The 20,575-nt window shown below is 40.5% G+C and overlaps 1 protein-coding gene across 1 annotated transcript in view; it reads left to right on the top strand.

The window, feature by feature from the left end:
- LOC145391909 (glutamate receptor 2-like) overlaps positions 1-19,620 on the top strand; it is a 118,159-nt gene extending 98,539 nt beyond the window's left edge. Inside the window, exons 3-6 of the mRNA XM_080266403.1 lie at positions 16,872-17,049; positions 17,717-17,816; positions 18,141-18,270; positions 19,495-19,620. Of these exons, the coding sequence (XP_080122529.1) occupies positions 16,872-17,049; positions 17,717-17,816; positions 18,141-18,270; positions 19,495-19,620 (534 nt within the window). The remainder of the gene's footprint in view (positions 1-16,871; positions 17,050-17,716; positions 17,817-18,140; positions 18,271-19,494) is intronic.
- The last annotated feature ends 955 nt before the right edge of the window (positions 19,621-20,575 follow it).

Below are 20,575 nucleotides of genomic sequence, written 5' to 3'. Positions count from 1 at the left end.
ATGGTTTAAGACACGGGACAGTACGACCTTGACTTATTCCTGTAAAGATACAATTAGGTAAGTACAATTAGGTAAGTACACACACACATGGATATGTATGTTTGGCATGCATTGTCACTCGATTCTAGCCCCGCTGTTCCCCTAGAAGTCTGGGTATTACAACAACTACTACTAATACTAAAATCATTACTACCACTGCTACAACTACTACTTCAACTACAACTACCTCAACTACAACTACTACTACCACTACAACTGCCAGTACTACAACTACTACTTTTACTACCACTACTACTACACATACTACCACTACTATTGAAACTATTACCACTACTACAACAACTACTACTACCACAAAAAAGAAAAATGTGACCAAAGTAGTTATTCACGTACTGTCCATAACCGAAAATATTTACCAATATGACAGATTTCTATTCATGTGATTTGTACTTTTTCATCATAAGAAGTATGTATACACACGAAAACTTCCAATAAAAAATAAGGCACTGATTTCATTATGAAAAAAACATTCTGCTTCCATTATTCACATAAATATACACAGAGCAGTAAAACCATTTTTTCTAATTACACAAAAGCCAACATTCCGCCATGTACTAAGCTAATACTAACTTATACATACGACCCAGACGTCTACCACTCGGACTTTGGGTGAAAGTCAAAGAAACAGGCAGGGCACAATGCCACTTCACACTACCATCTCGTCATACTTGCTATGGTCAGCATGATGAATCTGCACAAACATACCAACGCCGGAAGACATCTTTGCCTGCAGGTGTTCGAGGCAGTGCTTCCATGTAATGCCTAGTAAGACAGTCCCTGCACTGTAGCCTCTCAGGCAGTTGCTGTACACTGTGCCTCCGTTTCACAACAGGCACTAGACTACTTGGCCATATCTCTCCAGGATGCCATAAAGTACATCCTTCTTAAACTGTCTGAGGGATGTGCTTGTCTGTGTTATGTCATTGTACAGAATGAAGGCATTCAGTACACAAATGTCAAGTACTTGTAAGAATGCCTTCTTGTACCACTTACAGCACCGCCTCAGACAGTCGATGGTGCCGATCTGCATATCTGATTTATCGACGAGTCACATGTTGACGTTATAGTTGATAACTGCATCAGGCTTGAAGTCTGGCTTCCTCGTTCTTTTATCGACTTTGCCTGAATCTACAACTTACCTTCATAGACCACGGAGAGGACATTTACCTTTCGCTTATTGTGCTAGTGAATAGCAAGGATACCTGATTTCAAGGTCCTGCACTCCCCATTCTCGGTGCCATTGGGAAAGGATGGCCAGTGTTTCCTCTTTGCAAGGACAGTGCCACACGATCCAATTTTGTATTATTGCAGGTGCTTTGCAAGACTTGGTGCCGTGTAATAATTAGCTGTAAACAGGATATGGTTGCCACCGAAGCACCTGTCCATGAGCTTCTTCATGACTGAGCCAGAGAAACCATGGGGTCATCCTTCAATAATTGCACATCACTTGATGTATACACAGTAAATCTATCACATAGCTGGCCCTGCAATCACACAAAACAAAAAAACTTAATTCCAAAATGATGTCTTTTTGATGGAATGTGCTGTATGAAGGCAAGATATCCCCTGAATAGAACAAGTGACTCGTTGATAAAAACCTTCTGGCATTGCCTGAAATATGATTTAAATTTTTCCTTCATGATTTCCCGAATTGAGCGAATATTCCATAGCCTATCATTTGGATGTGGGCCCATGTTGGATGAGAAGTGCAGGTACCTGAGGATGTTGAGGTACCTGTTCCGTGGCATATACTTACCGAATATTTATGTCGTAGCAATATCATACAGTAGCCAGTAATCATGAATATTGTGTTTTTTGATGTGAGGCATCAACATAGTCAGTGTAATCCAAGCATACATCTCACTAACATCCCTCATTCTCGCACTTCCTCGAATGTGCAAAGTTTCACCCCAGTTACAGCAGTAATCCCTGAATGCATTTATTTCCTTTACAATGAAATCCATCACTGTTTAACCCGCCCCATCCCGACCACTTTTCCACCACTGACTACCCCCAATCCCGACCATTTTAGGAAATTTTTTTTTGGCTCAAACCTTCGCTTTTGGTGAGAAACATCGAAAATTCATAGAGAAATCGCTCACCTGAGGTTTAAAATACTCGATACAGGTAGGAGTACCTCCTTACCTTATTGGGTTTTCTATCAGGCTGGCACCAAAGAAAACGAGTTCTATGGGAGGATAACTATTTCACACCACTCATAAACGGTATTTATTTATTTACTTGGTGCGAATTTATATGTAGTACGAGAGTATATTGGTTTTCAAGCAGTAATATAGGCATTATAAGCATTATTTCACTCACTAATACCTGACCTTTTTTTGCCACATTACCTGATCATCATTTCTAACTGTTTCTTCCTCTAATGCTATGTAAAGTTTGTCCTCCACATTGTCATTGATTGGGGAATCACTCTGGCCCTGAATTTCGTACCGTGGCATGACATGGCTATACTGGCCAGGTCACTGATAACGGGTGAATTGCTGAGACAATGGCATGTGGGGGGGGGGAGGAGGTCATGCTGGGAAAGGCATTGTCCCTGCCTGGCATCTTGTAGAGGAAGGTGTCACGTGTATATGTACCAAAAATCACTCGCGAAAATTGAAAATTGTGCAAATTAGGGACCTTGCAATTTTTTCGCGTTTATGTACGTCGACGGGATTGGCAGTGACAAAGCGTGTGGACGTTAAAGAACGTCAACGGGACGCCGCGGGTTAAAAAAAAATGAAAAAAATGAACAGGAGTGGATGAGGCATTGCAGGGGATTTCTGGCTGCATACCTGCATTTGTGTCATCAAACACAGGTACATCGGGCTGAAACCCCATCCCTTTCTCCCAGATAAATGTTTCTGACATACCTTTTTTTATGCGAGGAAGAAGGAACCAAAGGCTGAGCCCGCAAAATGTTCCTTCCAAGAAAGAAACAATAACAATATAGAAGAGAGCCAAATTCAAGATCCATTCATTTTGAGATGCCTGGACACACTGCATTTGAAAGACTGGAGATCACAGGAAGAAGGAAATACAGACAGAGGGAGACAGTTCCTGAGTTGACCTGTTGCATAAATGAAGGACTGAGTAACGGTTAACTCTTGCATTAGAGAGTTGAACAGCAAAGGGATGAGAGTTTGTTGCTAGACGGGTGCTACACGCCCATTGTAGAGGTGAAGGGATGCAAGCGGACAGCCCAGAGGAGCAGTGACCACTAAAGTAGCGACAGAAAAGAGATAAAGAGGCAACAGTGAAGCAAAGAGACAAAGGATGAAGGGAGCCAGTAAGAGGGGGAGAGTTGATGAGACAAATATCCTTTGACTCCACCCTATTGAGAAAAGCTGTATGTGGGGAGCCTGCCCACACATGAGAGTTGTACTCTAAACAGGGGCGAATAAAACCCGTGTATAAAGTCAACGACTGTGCGGGAGTAAAGAAGGCATGGAGTCAGCTTAGTACACCCAATCTCTTGGAAGCAGATTTTACAAGAGATGGTCCATGCCTTGCCTGCAGTGCACATGGCCTACCCTGTGCCCTGCCCCACCCCATAGCATGGCGCCGTCGTGACGAGTCCAGCAAATACTCACTTGATGAGGCAGATGATGGTAGTGGTGATGGTGAGGATGCTGGTAATGGTGAGGATGCTGGTAATGGTGATCCCGTTGGTGATGGCGTTGGTTAAATCTGGTGACAGGCACTTGCCAGCCAGCCATAAAATAATGGTGGCTATGCACCTGCACCTGCAAATCCCGATGTACATGGCTGTGGTGATGAGACAGGGTCGTGTTGCAAGGCAGGTGGTGAAGCAGGCTGGCGTTGCGAGGCACATGGTGAGGCAGGCCAGCATGGTGAGGCTCGTGGTGAGGCAGGCTGGTGTGGCGATGCATGTAGTGAGGCTACATGGTGAGGTAGGCCAGCATGGCGAAGCATTTGGTGAGGCAGGCTGGCATGGCGAGGCACATGGTGAGGCCTGTAAGGATGCAGGATGAATGGGAGAGGCTAGTGTAGTGGTAAGTTGTGTGGAAATTTCCATGGTAGGCCTGGAGTCACGCGCTGGTGCGAGGCTCAGCCTGCAGCGTTTCCTCTTCCGTCCGTCCTCCACCTCCTCCATTTCTCCACTCCCTACCTCCTCTTCCATCTTCACTGTGTAAATATTCCCCTCTGCAGGATCATCAATATCATCTGAACTATTCTCATTATCAGAAAAGGCGGATGAATGTAGAGAGGAAAAAGATCGCCACACATTGGAGAACTTACAGGCACCCTCCTCATCTGATGAGTACTTTTCCACACTCAGCATGGCGAGGTTGCTTTTGTCAGAGGAAGTCACTTTCCCCACTCACAATTGGCCTTTCCTTTTCAGGCCTTTAGACTTCATTGGTGTTGAAGTTAACAGGTGCAGGCATTCAGCTGAGGGTCTGGACAAAGGGAAAAATTTTTGTGTAGGTCTATCCATGATGGAGGTATGCAGGCAACTGGAGTGTGACTGGGATGCATGACAGAGGGTTGCCAGTGGCTGTGAGTGGTGGAAATAACCTGCTGAACATTTAAACAATGGCACGAATTGCTAGATCATGTATACATGTCACCCAGATGGCCCTGGGTCAACATGTATACATGACACCCAGACACAATGGGTTAATGCATGAAAAACTCAGTTCTTACATCTGTTAACCTGACAAATTCTTTCGCAGGAGTACCCTCTGATTTTTTCCAATTTTCAGCTTAATCCTGCATCATATTTAACCTGTACAATCCCGCTGTCGGCATGGTGCCGACAGTACAAAACGTCTCAAGTAATCCCAGTGACATGATGGTGCTTACAGCAAAATTTGAGCGTTGTAGCTCGTCTCTAACTGCTTTAATCTAGCTAATTTTTTGCTAAAGAATAGCTTAATGTATTGGCAACATTGTGTACAAGCACTTGTAGCACTGATTTGGTTCTGCATGGCAGGATAACATCAGTGTGCCACTGTTCGTCACAGTGTTAGAATGTCGCGGAAGTCACGCCATTTTCCGCCTCCCTGGGCTGGAGGAGGCAGTTGAAACTGTCACATGGACCCTCTGTACCTTCATTTAGTGATTATATAGAAGAGGAAGACCTGGATGACTCTTCTGGGGAGGAATATAAGCCAGTGGAGAAGGATATTGAGAATGGGGATTCCCCCATTCTCTCCATTCTCTCTCATCCCGCCCAGCTGGGTGGGAAAACGTAGCTCATGGCTTGGGAATCTGGGCTAGAAACATGATGGACGGCCATCCTGCACTTATTTCTCCTAAAAGGAGTACTTTTTTTTTGCTTTTCCTTGATTTATATGTCCTTTTGGATTGTTTTATGCAATAAAATTTTTTTCTGTTTTTGGTCTGGGATTGGGTGGGTATAAAATTGCAAAAATGCCTGTTATGGTATGGGTTAAACATACTTGGAGAATTTCATTCCCTGAGGACTTATCTTGGAAAGAACATATTACCTCTTGAAAAATCTTCTTCCAAGAGATTAGGTGTGCTAAGCCAACTCCGTGCCCTCTTTGTTGTCTTCCTGCAAGGGTTTTATTTATCCCTGTGTAGAGTGCAAGTCTCATGTGTGGGAAGGCTCCCCATATACAGCTCTTCTAAACAAGGTGGAGTCAAAGGCTTTTCATCTCATTAAAGCTCCCCCCTTTACTGGCTCCCTTCAGCCTCTGTTTCTTTCCCGCAGTGTTGGATCTTTATCTCTTTTCTATCACTACTTCAGTAGTCACTGCTCCCCCAAACTGTCTGCTTGCATCCCTCCACCCCTGCGGCTTGTGCGTAGCACCCGTCTAGCAACAAACTCATATCCCTTTTCTCTCCAACTCTATAAAGAGTTAACCATTACTCCCAGTCCTTCATGAATGCAATATATCAGCTCTGGAACTGGAACTGTCTCCCTATGTCTGCATTTCCTACTGTCCATGATCTCCAGTCTTTCACACGCATCTTGCCATCTCAAAATGAATGGCTATTGAATCTGGCTCTTTGTTATCTTGTTTTTGTTTTTTCTTTGAAGGTTGAATTTGCGGGCTCCTGGCCTGTGGTTCCTTCTTCCCTACATTTAAAAAAAAAAAAAAAAGCCTGGTTAGTATACTCTGCATAGTGCTGATGATTCTGAAAAGGAATTCATATACCCAAATCATACCCTAAATGAAAACATTTTGTACAATTCCAGCAAAGCGTCAGAGGGACATACTCTACAGAAACATGCCTCATTCACCTTACAGTCTTTATAGGATCAAACATGTCTAGACGTGAATACACAGGTGTGGTTCTGTTAGATCTTCAGAAAACATTCAACACGGTTGATCATGGCATACCGTGTGACAAACTACATGTAATGGGCATAGGTTCTGTTGATTGGTTCAGGTCATACCTCAGCAACAGAAAACAAAGAGTAAAAGTTGATGAAGTAGAATCAGAATCGATGAATATAACTTAAGGGATGCCATTGGGAAGCATTCTTGACCCATTACTATTTTTATGCCATGTCAATGACATGATTTTGAGTGTCAACTGTAAATTTATATGTGGATGACAGTGTACTTCTTTTATCCGAACAGGATCCTAAAGTAGTAATGTATCAGACAGTTTATCCAAAAACCTTGAATCCTGTCAAAAGTTGCTTGTAGACAATAGATTACTACTACTGTACATCTGGGGAAAATATATGTAATCCATATTATTTGGTTCAAAAAAGAAATTACAAGAAGCAGAGGATTTCCAAACAAAGTGTAATTAAATTAACATTTCGGCGCACCTGCTGTGAAATATTTAGGACTCAGACTGGATGCTACAATGCCTGGGGATGAAATAATGAAATAAACACATCTACCAGTAAATTAAAATTCCTTTAGAAAGGCAGCTTGCCAATAGGAAGAAGACACTGCGTCATGCGCTTGTACAATGTCATACAGAGTATGCAATATCACCATGGTACACTGCCCTCAGCAAAAGGCAAAAACAGAAGCTCTTAGCCCTTCAAAACAAAGTAAAAAGATATATACTGTATCTAGAACCAAGATCACATGTAGGTTGTCATGAACTAAATGAACTTGGAATGTTATGGGTAGCAGATAGGGCTAAACAACTGAGACTACACAATACCCATAAATCTATCATAGTGTTGCACCTGAATATCTAAGGCAAAATTTTGTAAAATGTAGGGCTTGTGCTCGCCGTAATACGAGAGACAGCGTGTTAAATTTTGACATAACTAGCATTAGAAGTCAGTAAGGATGTTCATTCTTCTATGCAGTAACCAAAGACTGGAACAGTTGGCCTCACAGTATAAAAGCAAACAGAAGCGTTTATTCTCTCAGGAAAAATCTGGAAAGATACCTTTAGCAGGCAGCCTCTATCTAAGATGATGACGTATTTATGTACTACTAGACACTTCAAAGTCAATGTTAGTTTTAAGTAGGTTACCAACAACCTAATATTCTTGAATTATTAAATTCTTGTGTTTGCAGATTAATATAACTTAAGCTAAGATTACGTTTAGAATAAGACTAACACCTCCCCCTTGCCCCCAGTTAAACCTGATTCCAAAAGGACCCTAGTGGAAATACCCCGCATAGGTTGGGTTATCCTTGATTGGTTTCAGGCATGGCTGATACTTATAAACACATGTTCAGTCTGATTGTATGAGCCAAACTGGATAAACTTATTATTATTATTATTATTATTATTATTATTATTATTACCATTATTATTATTATGATTATTATTATTAATATTATTATTAATGTTATTATTATTATTATTACCATTATTATTATTATTATTATTATTATTATTATTCTTTTTGTTAGTGATATTATTTTAATCTTTATTAATAATTTTTCTTTGTCGTTATTGTGTCAGGCACACTGTTCATATTTTGACTTTTGGATTTAGCGGTTAAATACTTGAGTCGGTGTGACGGTCATACTGAATTCGTCTGGTTAACATTATTCCCACTAATTTGTTCTTATGATAATTGCTACCTTCATACCATGCATTCAGCTTAGAAAGACCTTGTTTTAATTAAAGGATTTAGTCACTCCAGTAAGTAAGTAAATCAATCAATAAATAAAATCCCAATCTGTAGGAGTACACAACAGGACACACAGAAAATTCAGTTGGTCTAAAGGCCAAATATTTGACTTTGTCCTGTCACCTTGGTATTCAGTCGATGGTCTGCAAAATTGCATTACCTCATTCATGCCTGAGTCTCAACCCTTCCCTCATTTTGGTTCAGGTCATAGAAAATCTGTTCGAGTTGTCCTTGTCCTGTGGTCTTGACCTTGACAATGTATTCATAATCAAATTGCATCTTCCATCGTCAAAGTTCAGTCTTTCCATCTTCCTTGATCGGCCCTCAGTGTTTCCGTCTAGTTTATCCAAATGAGAATAAAAATTGACTGAGTTATAAGGCCGAACATTTGGCCTTGCTCTGAGACTTGACCATTGATGGATTAATCTCAGAATCAAATCCCTTCATCCATGCTTCACCTTGAACTCTCCCACAACGACTGGTTTAAATAGGACAATAAATGTTTCAGCGGACCTTGCCGTGTTACTCTGAGTGCTGGTCTCTTGCTCTTAAAAAATAATAGGTTAGCCCACTGGTTCACCCCCAACCCTTGAACCAAGTTGGGTCGAAATAAAATCAAAATTGCTTTAGTTATTTTGTCTACACACAGACACACATGGGCCAATTCTTGACCTTGCTCTGTGACTTTGACATTTGACTTCTTTTTTTTTTTTTTTTTCAAATATTTTGTTCTTGCAGTAATTACAACTCTTTGCACCAAATTTCGTCTAGACCACATAGCAATGTTTTAAGTGGACTTTGCATTGTGACTTCGAATGTTGAACTGTTGTTCTCAGTATCAGTAGGTCAACCCCTTCCCTGACACATAACATTTTCACAAGTTTGGTCTAATGCAGAGTAAAATGGTTTTAGTTATTTTTTTCACACACTTCAAAATTTTACCTAGATTTGTGACCTTGACCTTTGACTTCATGTTCTCATAATGGAATCCGTTCATTCTCGACCTATTTTCAGTCATTCCACCGAGTTTGGTTTAAATCGGATCAAAACCTTTATGTTGCCTTACAGTGTGACCTTGATCTCAGACCCATGGTTCTCAAAAACAACACTTCAACCAAGTTCGACCAAAGCTGAGTTATTTTGTTTACACACTGTTACATAGCCTATGATTTCATCATCCTTTGTGTAATTCTAACGTACAGTATGCTGCATGTTTGATCACGAGCGTGTTCTACCTCACTCCCCCCGTCCTCCCTTATAGTAGAGTAAGTCGTTCTTTCTGTTGTTCAGAGCAGGATTGTCAACTCTTTGTCCCCATGGCTTCATTTGCGCGTCCTTCTTACAAGTTGTATCAAGCTCTACCGGCCCCTATATAATGAGCTCTGTCTCTGCATTATTGCCACTTAGATCTACTCCTCATTTTGCTCACATCTCTGTCCTCCCCTGTACAGTTGTTATTATTGTGAGTGCTCAGGAAGTCTCCAACCATCTAGCAGCTGTGTAATTTGAGTATAAGTGTTGTTGCATTTTTTTCTTGTACTGTGTAGCATAAGGTGTTAATTCTTAGGCCTAGTAAGGTTTTTGTGATTAATGTAAGGTTATGTCAGCCAATTGTTAATAATAGTTTGTATCTGTAATAATTTATCTTGCATTAACTGAGCATTATCCAGTGTATTGTCATTTTATCAGGGCTGACTTAGATAAATTTGCACTTGCTAATTTCGTGTTAATAGAGGCTATTGCAGTTAACCATATATTTAACCTGTTTTTTGCCATTACATTATCCTTATGAGTCCTGAATGCTTTGTTGCTAGTTTGAGCATTAAACTTTAACTTGTAATTTTACCTAACTCTTTGTTTTGAACCTGGAACTTCACGGGACTGTAGTGATTTTTAGTATTCTCACTTAAAGTGTTCATTATCTTTCTCTGTTCCGTAACATAAATTTGGCGACCTCTTATCAGGATATTCAGGATATTATCATAAGGATATTGCTTGATATTTTGTGACTGTGATTTATTCATGATGTCTACTATTACTACGCTTGATGAAGCCAAAGATTTTTTGTCAAATGTGCAAACAGTGTGTGACGTAGAAAACAGAACAAAGAATGAACTTAAGCTTGTTGCTCAACAGTTGGGAATTGCTGTTCGCTCTCATCATTCTAAAGATCAAATTGTTGACATGATTAATGAAAGCTTGTTTAATGTAACTCCTCGAAATGAGCAAACGCAGATTGAATTAGCTAAGTTACAGCTAGCCCTGCAGGAGGCTCGTGTTAAGGAGGCTGAATTTCAGGCAAATGCTAGGGAGGCTGAGTTTCAGGCACGTGCTAAGGAGGCTGAGTCTCAGGCTCGTATTCAGGAGGCACAAATTGAACTTGCTAGGATTCAGGCAGACCATGAGTATCGCATGAAACAAGGTGGAACTGGATCATCTACCTCTGATGATTTTGATGTGGCTAAAAATGTTAAACTTGTCCCTCCTTTTAATGAATCTGATTTAACAAAGTATTTTCAGTTGTTTGAGAGGGTAGATACAGGTTTTAATTGGCCCAAAATGTATTGGCCAGTACTCCTTCAAACTGTTCTCACCGGTAAAGCTCAAGTAACTTATGCATCTTTGCCTCAGGATCAATCTGATAATTATGATGTAGTTAAGAGCTTGATTCTTAAGGCCTATGAGCTTGTTCCTGAAGCCTATAGAGTAAAATTTACTACAACTTATAAGCAAGATAAACAATCCCATGTTGAGTAGGCAAAAATCAAAGAAGATCTGATAGAGCAGTGGTTAAATTCTAAGAATGTGGATTCTGATTTTGACAAATTTAAGCAGATGATTTTGCTGGAGGACTTCAAAAGGTGTATTAGTAAAGATGTAAGCCTATATCTTGATGAGAGAAGAATAGATAATTTGTCTGATGCTGCAGTTTTAGCTGATCAATATGTTCTCACTCACAAGAGATATTCTAGAGAAAAAAAGGAAATCTGAGAGTAAGTATGTTGCCTCTACTCAGAGTACAGGTAACAGGAAAGAGAATAAAGATGATGTTTCTCAGGAAGTAAATACCTGCTTCACCTCTAGATTTCAGAAAAGTAAATGTACTTATTGTAGTAAGCTTGGTCATACTACGGAGAAATGTTTCAGGAGACAGCGTGATGTGAACAAAAAGGAGTCTCTAAATATTCAGTCAATTGGTCTAGTGTCCACCCTTGAGAGTTCCCAGAATTCTTTAACTGAGTTAACTGAACCTGCTTTGAGGGGTAAATTAAATTCTCATCATGAAGCTCCTCTTTTGAGCAGTAAAGTGGGTGACACTCTCAAGAGTTCATGTGCTAATTTCCTGTCTGATGGTTTTGTCAGTCCTCTGGACAGTAATGACAGGAAATCAGTTAAAATATATCGTGATACAGGTGCTTGCCAATCCCTTATGCTGACCAGTGTTCTAGGCTCTACTGTTAATTCCTCTGATGAAACTGTAATCTTACAAGGTGTAGGGAATAATTACTTCTCTGTCCCTCTGTGCAGAGTGAATTTAGAGTTTGGTTTTGTTAATGGTTCCGTTATGGTTGGGTTGGTTGAGACACTCCCAATGTCAGGTGTAACTTTCTTACTTGGAAATGATATTGGTGGAAGTCAAATGTGTCCAGCTCCTCAGTTGTCTAGTGAGCCAGTGGCTGCGACCCAGGATTGCGATGTCCCTGATGTGTTCCCTGCATGTGCTGTCACTAGGGCTAAGTCTAAAGTTACTGGTGATTTAGAGGATAATGATGATGATGATGTTATCCTAGCTGACACTTTTCTTGCTAATTTGGACCACTCACCAGATGAGGCAGTACCGCGTAGTGTTGATAATTTGTCTCATCAAAAGTTGGTTGAGTTGCAGGTTGCTGACCCTGAGTTGAAAGGTCTAGCTAACTCTGCTTGCAGTGAGGATGAGTCAGCTGGTGCTTCTACTTTTTATTATATAAAGTCAGGAGTACTTATGAGGAAGTGGAGACCCCCAACAACATCAGCCGACTGTGAATGGGAGGTTGTACATCAAGTTGTCATCCCTCGTGTTTGTAGGCAGGATATCATTAGAGTGGCTCATGATTCCAGTTTGGCAGGACACCTTGGAGTGAGGAAGACTGTGGCACGCATTTTGAAACACTTCTACTGGCCAGGTATCTTCAGGGATGTTTCCTGGTATTGTAAGTCTTGTCACCCCCGTCAAGTTGTGGGGAAGTGTAATCAGACCGAAAAGGTTGCACCTCTAGTTCCCATTCCTCCTTTTGAGGCGCCTTTCACCCGTGTGTTGGTGGATATTGTGGGCCCTCTTCCTAAGACTTCTTCAGGATTTTCTTATGTGTTGACCATGATTGATATGGCTACTCGTTATCCTGAAGCCATTCCACTTAGAAATAACTCAGCAAAGAATGTGGTTAAGGAAATGCTAGGGTTCTTCACAAAGTTTGGTCTGCCCAAGGAGGTACAGTCCGACCGGGGAAGTAATTTCATGTCAAATGTTTTCAAGCAGTCTCTGAAAGAGTTGGGCATCACCCAGATCACGTCTTCAGCTTACCATCCCCAGACCCAAGGAGCGTTGGAGAGATATCATCAAACACTCAAATCGATGCTCAAGAAGTACTGTTTGGAACATCAGAAAGACTGGGATAAAGGTCTTCCATTTGTTGTATTTGCCGCAAGAGAATCTCCAAATGAATCACTGGGCTTCTCACCTTTTGAACTACTGTTTGGCCATGAAGTAAGAGGACCCCTTAAGCTACTCAAGGAATGCTGCCTGTTGGAGGAAGATGACGTCAACCTGCTGGAGTATGTGATGAAGTTCAAAGAACGGCTGTCCACTGCTTTAGAGCTGGCGAGAGAGAATTTAGGAGTTGCACAGGAGAAGATGAAGACTTGGTATGACAAGAAGTCCAGGTTACGCCACTTTCAGCCAGGAGATCAGGTTTTGATTCTGCTACCGGTGCATGGGCAACCTCTTCAAGTCAAGTTTAGTGGTCCTTATTTCGTGGAGAAGAAACTCAGTGATGTCAATTATGTCATCGGCACACCAGATCGTAGAAAGAACAAGCAACTTTGTCACATCAACATGCTAAAGTTATATCACAGGCGGGACGAAAATAACCCAGTCTGCACTGTAGCTGTTCCACCCGAGTCTGCAAGTGAATTTCTCCCATGCAGCATGAGCCTGAGTGATAGTTTGGGGAAGAATCCTGATATCATGAATGATCTCCAGACTAAGCTTTCTCATCTAGCTCCCGAGGAAAGGCAGGAGTTTTTGGCATTGCTGCAGGAGTACCCGCAAGTGTTCCGTGCCACTCCAGGAAGAACCACTGTGTTGATGCATGATGTCGATGTTGGAGACGCAAAGCCAATTAAACTGCCTCCTTACTGTGTGAACCCAGTGAAAGTTCCTCTCATCCAGAAGGAGCTTGGTTACCTGTTGGACCACAAGATGATTGAGCCCTGTCAGTGCGAGTGGAGTTCTCCTGTCGCTCTAGTCCCTAAGCCAGGTGGGTCACAGCGGCTTTGCATCAACTACAGACGTGTTAATCAGATAACCAAAACAGACACTTACCCTCTCCCTCGTGTGGAAGATTGCATAGACAAGATCGGAAAGGCTAGGTACATAAGTAAGTTTGATTTGTTAAAGGGATACTGGCAAGTACCTATGACTGAACGTGCTAGGGAGATCTCATGTTTTGTAACACTAGGAAAGACTTTTGCATGTTCTGTAATGCCATATGGTATGAAGAATGCACCAGCCACATTTCAGAAGCTCATGAATGTTGTAACAGAGGGTTTGGCAGGGTGTGTTGTTTATATTGATGATGTATTAATCTTCAGTGACAACTGGAAAGATCACCTATGCCATGTCAGTAAATTTCTTGAGCGTTTGGTTCAGGCTAATCTTGTAGCTAATTTATCAAAGTGTGAGTTTGGTCAAGCTAAAGTTCAGTACCTTGGGTACGTAATTGGTGATGGACATGTTGCACCACCAGGAGCTAAGGTTCAGGTTATAAGTGATCTTCCCAGACCTAAAAGTAGGAAAGAGCTACAAAGATTTTTGGGAATGGTAGGTTATTACAGGAGATTTGTTCTTAACTTTTCTATTCTTGTATCACCACTTACAGACCTACTGAAAAAGGGAGTTAAATTTGTCTGGACCGATAACTGTGAATCCTCTTTCAGCAAACTTAAAGCTATCCTATTAAGTCAGCCAGTGCTCGCTACTCCAAATTTTGCTAAGCCTTTTAAGATGGCTGTTGATGCAAGTGATACAGGAGCTGGGGCTGTTTTGCTGCAAGAGGATGATCAGGGTATTGAACATCCTGTATCTTATTACAGTAAGAAGTTCACTCCACCTGAAAAGAACTACTCAACTATTGAGAAAGGGCTTTTGGTCTTGATTTTGGGTTTACAGCATTTTTCATTTTATTTGTGTTCTGATTTTGACCCCATAGTCATTTATACCGATCATAACCCACTGAAAGTCCTTAGTAAGTTTAAAGATAAAAATCAGAGATTGACAAGATGGAGTCTACTTCTTCAGGAGTATTCATTAGACATACAACATGTCAAGGGGAAAGAAAATGTTATTGCAGATTGCTTATCTAGACTTTAGACAGATTGTTTTAGAGTAATAAGAAATTTCCTTTGTAAATTTCTTTTTTCTTTGTGGGGAGGTGTTACATAGCCTGTGATTTCATCATCCTTTGTGTAATTCTAACGTACAGTATGCTGCATGTTTGATCACGAGCGTGTTCTACCTCACTCCCCCCCTCCTCCCTTATAGTAGAGTAAGTCGTTCTTTCTGTTGTTCAGAGCAGGATTGTCAACTCTTTGTCCCCTTGGCTTCATTTGCGCGTCCTTCTTACAAGTTGTATCAAGCTCTACCGGCCCCTATATAATGAGCTCTGTCTCTGCATTATTGCCACTTAGATCTACTCCTCATTTTGCTCACATCTCTGTCCTCCCCTGTACAGTTGTTATTATTGTGAGTGCTCAGGAAGTCTCCAACCATCTAGCAGCTGTGTAATTTGAGTATAAGTGTTGTTGCATTTTTTCTTGTACTGTGTAGCATAAGGTGTTAATTCTTAGGCCTAGTAAGGTTTTTGTGATTAATGTAAGGTTATGTCAGCCAATTGTTAATAATAGTTTGTATCTGTAATAATTTATCTTGCATTAACTGAGCATTATCCAGTGTATTGTCATTTTATCAGGGCTGACTTAGATAAATTTGCACTTGCTAATTTCGTGTTAATAGAGGCTATTGCAGTTAACCGTATATTTAACCTGTTTTTTGCCATTACATTATCCTTATGAGTCCTGAATGTTTTGTTGTTAGTTTGAGCATTAAACTTTAACTTGTAATTTTACCTAACTCTTTTGTTTTGAACCTGGAACTTTACGGGACAGTAGTGATTTTTAGTATTCTCACTTAAAGTGTACATTATCTTTCTCTGTTCCGTAACAACACACACACACACACACACACACACACACACACATGATGAGCAAAATATACCACCTGCCTTGCTATCGTGAGCACGAGTGTAAAAGTAGAAATATAAGGTATTTGAGTAAAGGGGTTAACTCTCTGAATAAATCAGTGATTATGCAGGACTTGAGACTTATGAACAGAATTCTCTCAACTGCTCCCCCCCTACACACACACAGATTACATACCGTCTCTCTCTCTCTCTCTCTCTCTCTCTCTCTCTCTCTCTCTAAGTATGATTTTATTATATATATATATATATATATATATATATATATATATATATATATATATATATATATATATATATATATATATATATATAAGCATTTTGTTAGCATAATTAACCCTACACCACCACCCCTGGTAAAGATCTTGAATTGCGGTACGCAGGGCGCCTGCTCTGGCGAACGCGCAGGCGTACGGCTTCCTCCCAGCAGTGTTCAGTGCTAGATGTCTTCTACCAGTGTGAGTTGAGTTCGTCCGGCTCCATTCATTACCGTCTATTTCTAGTGCTAAAGTGCAACATACTGACCAAGGGTGGTGTTCCTGTTAGATAATTATACGTACGATTGTTATACAATAGTTTCTTGATTTTTATTCCAAAAATAAACTAATTTTTCAGGTGTGAAAGAGACATTAAGTTATCAATAGTCGCGTCCCGTATGAATCAGTTTAGGTTAGACGACAGAGAGAGAGAGAGAGAGAGAGAGAGAGGAATACTTTTTTTCTTAGCATTTTACACATTTTACAAATATTTTCTTCTATTTTTCACATTTTTTAAATTTTTTGGTCAACTATCTCATTAATCTTTAAAGAAAAGATTGCATTTTTTGTTAAAAATATAATCAAGATTGTTTCAACGTATATATTTTTATTTATATTTCCTAAAGTGTATACAAGATCATTACGAAGGCTGGTGGTATGGTATTGTTATCTAGAGTTAAAGGAGAAGGTTCAGAATGACACGAGTATATAGATCTTCTATTCAATTAATAACGCGTTATTGCTATAACTATTACTCTGCAGCCAATGAGTGTATTGTGTACTGTAGGTTGTGAACTTTTTTCGAATATGCTTCCGGGACATCATAGTTTAATTTGGAATAAGTGGCTACGATTATACCTCCAAAGTATACCCCGCATCTCAGAGTTATTTGGTATGCATTGTATGTATGAATAACTTAACCTAACCCAACATTAAGATTATGTCATGCATTACGTTCATGAATGACGTATGTTGCAGGAGGCTGAGGGTGGTATCCTGCGTGAGCTGGGCAACTTGGAGAATGTAGGTCGGTTTAGGAGAGTGCCTGGGGAGGACATTATGGCTGCCTTCAACACACTGGTGAGGCGGGGAGACCACGTATATATATTCAGCGATATTCTAATCAGGATGATGGCGCTGGACTTCTCAAATACAGGTTAGTTGGGAGTTTTACTTTGAGTGTTCTGAACTGTTCATATGGGAAAATTATATACACACATTACAGTTGTATTTACTGCTGGACCATCCCAGGGACCAGCCTAGAAACGCCGGTGTCATTGAGTTAGTTACTGAATTACTGAAGGACTGATCTGAAATTAGCTCTTCAGCTGCGCTGGAACCTTCAGGACAGTTACAGAGGCCTTTGTAGGACAACCCTGGATGAAACCCAGTGGTTCCTTCGTTTGGTGTCCCTTTGGGGTCCCTTCTGGTCCAAGAGATCCGTGAAACACGAGTAGACGTTCCTGCTGAATTCAACCAGTACTTATTTTACTCGTATGTATCATTTTCCGTTATCTTTTCCTAGTGGGTCCAGCAGCAAACAGGAAGGGCATTCTAGTTGTAAAGATACAATAGTTTCGGCCTGACATCAAACATCTTGAACCATTAATGGGAGTCAAGTTGGGGCTGAAATTGATAAATTTTCACAATAAATCAGGTTCATTAAGCATTTTTCATTCTTCAGGTACACATTATTTCAGTTTGTGGGGACCCTGTATGAAACGTATACAGTATGTGATGTATACATTACCTTTCCTAAAATAAGATTAAATTCTCACTATAATTATTGTATGTTCTTCCTGATGTGTCGATTTGGCCAACAGGTCGATGTGATTTTTACTTGGCTAGAGAAGTGTTCCTGTCCACGATGATCTCCATGGTGGGACCCAAGGACAGCCCTCTGGTGCCGTCACTCAGCCACAGGTGAACAAACAAGAAAAACTATAACGAACTGTCACTTATCTCATACCAGGAATTCTGTTTTGTTATAATCACCTTCTATGTGCATCATATACTAAATAATTTTGTGGTTTTCAGGTAACTGAGCATGGAAATATAATTAAGGACCTGAATCCAACATCAACTGTTTTGGGTAGAGTTCTAGGGGGATACTGAGTCCTAATAAAATTGGTGGTCTATCTTACTGGCCCTCGTACTGTTGACAGTCATAGATTTAACCCCATATCTGCTTAATTTTCATTATAGTTGATACAATATTAGCTAATAAAGTGACTCCTTCCTCTATAGAATTTTACTGGCAACAGAGGCTGGTCTTTACGATTTTTGGTCCAAGACTTACACCCCCAACATGACCTCCTGCCTCAGACCACAGACCAAAGTGGCCATAAAGTCTGCACTTGGTATTACCAATATATGGGTGAGTACTACCTAACCCCTTCAGTACAAAGACCTGTTTTATTGGCTTAGTCTTAATATTTATCGCCCGCCTTTAGCAAGGTGAGGCAATATAGTTTTTGTCGGCATGTGTTTTTGTGTATGTATGCAACTGTTGCCAAAATATCTAGAAAAGTTGTGGACGAATTTTCACTAAATCTTCAGGAAATGGCGACTATATGGATGTGCAGAAGCCTATAGCTTTTGCTAACGGTGAAATCAAAGACGACCGAACGCTAGCTGCCATATATTTTTAATATGGATTGGCTTTTTGTGAAACGCGATGACTGAATTTCGTAGTTTTGCGACTCTCTTCAAATTTGGTTTGTTGGTAACTTATACCTTTGCCAGGATATTTTGGTAGGTCATTAATATTCAGCCCCCGAATGCCCCTTTCCTCATTACATATTGTTTTATTAAACACAGCAAAACCTTCTGTTACTGAAGAGATTAATGAAGGACATATACAACCACTCCATTTCGAAAACTCATTCCTGTGCTGAGTAAACTTGTCTAACAGAAACTAAAATAACAATAGGAAAGACGTTTGGGAAGTGGTTAATAAAAAAGTATACAGAAAACTCTTCAGAAGTAACTCATAAATCAGTTTAAAGAACTTGAAATAATAAGAATGACTAGTCCAGGAGGCGGTGGCTGAATCGGTAGAGAGGCGGCCTGCAGTCCTGATGGACCCAGGTTCGAATCCCGGCTGGGGCAGGGAACAGTTTAAGGATTTGAATTTCATAAAAAAGCAGACTTTCCTGATCTACCAGATAACCCGCCGACATGTCATAAAAGTACCCCCGCTAATACCAGTACACCAGTCCTGTATGAGACAGCCCTAGCATGTATTCAATATGGACGGTGGGTGTAGAGAGGTGTATGGTTTGTAGGAGGACTACTGGGCCTTGAGAGCAGGCTGTGAAGCCTATGCCCAGAAGTCGGACCAAAAAAAAAAAAAAAAAAAAAGTAATTTCGATATGAGCAAAATTCATTTTAAAAATGCATATTAAAATTCAAACAATATAAACTATCACATGAGTCGTACCTGAACACATACCTCTGAACTCCTTTGACATGGTGGTATGTCACTGACACAATTATTTTTTTCTTTCCTTGTCAATTGTGCTTGGATTTGATATTGATTCACAACTCAGGGAATGACCTGTAGTATTGGAGGTGTTAAAAATATGTTCATGCATTTCAGGGAATGCTGGTGGTAGTGGCGGGGGGAGCGGTCACCAGTCTCCTTGTGTTCTGCCTCGAGCTTCTGTTTCCGCCTCCATCACCAGCAGGAGTCATGAAGACACACGCGGGAATACCAGCAGATTAATGAACACTGGGGCTTATTACAACTGCACACGCGCTATTTAATGATAATCTTTCAGTACCTACACTCCTAGGAGAATAGATAATTGTATACCTTGGAGCCTTTTTTCCCCAGTGTAAGAGCTGTTACCTATTTACAGTACTGGCATTTAAAACATCCTCTCCCTTAGAAAACTCGTTTATGGACACCGATAATCATTCCGTTTAACACATATATCGTCACATTAAGTTAGGATCATTACAGACTTAAGCGTTACTAAACCTCAGCTGAAAATATTTCTGTTCATTTAGTGGGGAATTAGGTTACATTCCACATTTATGGATCGTATCCCTCAAACAATCCATTATAACCAGAAATTTATTTTACACCTAACGTGCATTTTTCTTTTTTCAATGTTCAGCCAGTGTAAAATCCGTTTAATCAAAGAAGTTTTTGCTGGGAATTTTTTATTCTGTTTCAATTTCCTTTGTTTTACACAGTGTATCAATCAGAGTCAGGAAAATAAACATGACGGAAAATAAAACCTTTCTATATCTGCCTGTTTAAGAGAGTCTACCACTGTGTTGCTCATCATTAATACCAAGGATAAAAAAATCTACGCAGACGCCGCTCTAACAGAGCTTGTGTCTCAGCAGGAACTGGGCCCGGATTCAAAAACAATATACGACCCATTCTCTTTTCTACCTGTGATTTGCTCTCCCAGGAAGGACAGAATTAGGGGAGTGCAAAGCCATCTCATGTCCCACGTTCCTCCGACAAAAACAAATGTTGTTACGAGAGGTTTATGTACTTGTTTTAACAGGAAGGACAAGGGTAGGGACATAATATTTCCCCGTACCTCTAGTTCTTCCTGCAAGAACAAATCTCAGTTGCGACAGGGAATCGATGGCAGTTATGTGTGACAAACCCAGCGCTGGCCTTTTGAAGGTACAGTACGTTTGCATGTCATGATGTGGTT

Source organism: Coenobita brevimanus, chromosome 20 (assembly GCF_032717465.1).
Source record: "Coenobita brevimanus isolate Jiangsu-jjx chromosome 20, ASM3271746v2, whole genome shotgun sequence".
Lineage (NCBI taxonomy): Eukaryota > Metazoa > Arthropoda > Malacostraca > Decapoda > Coenobitidae > Coenobita > Coenobita brevimanus.
This window is presented reverse-complemented; position numbering and strand designations above follow the sequence as displayed.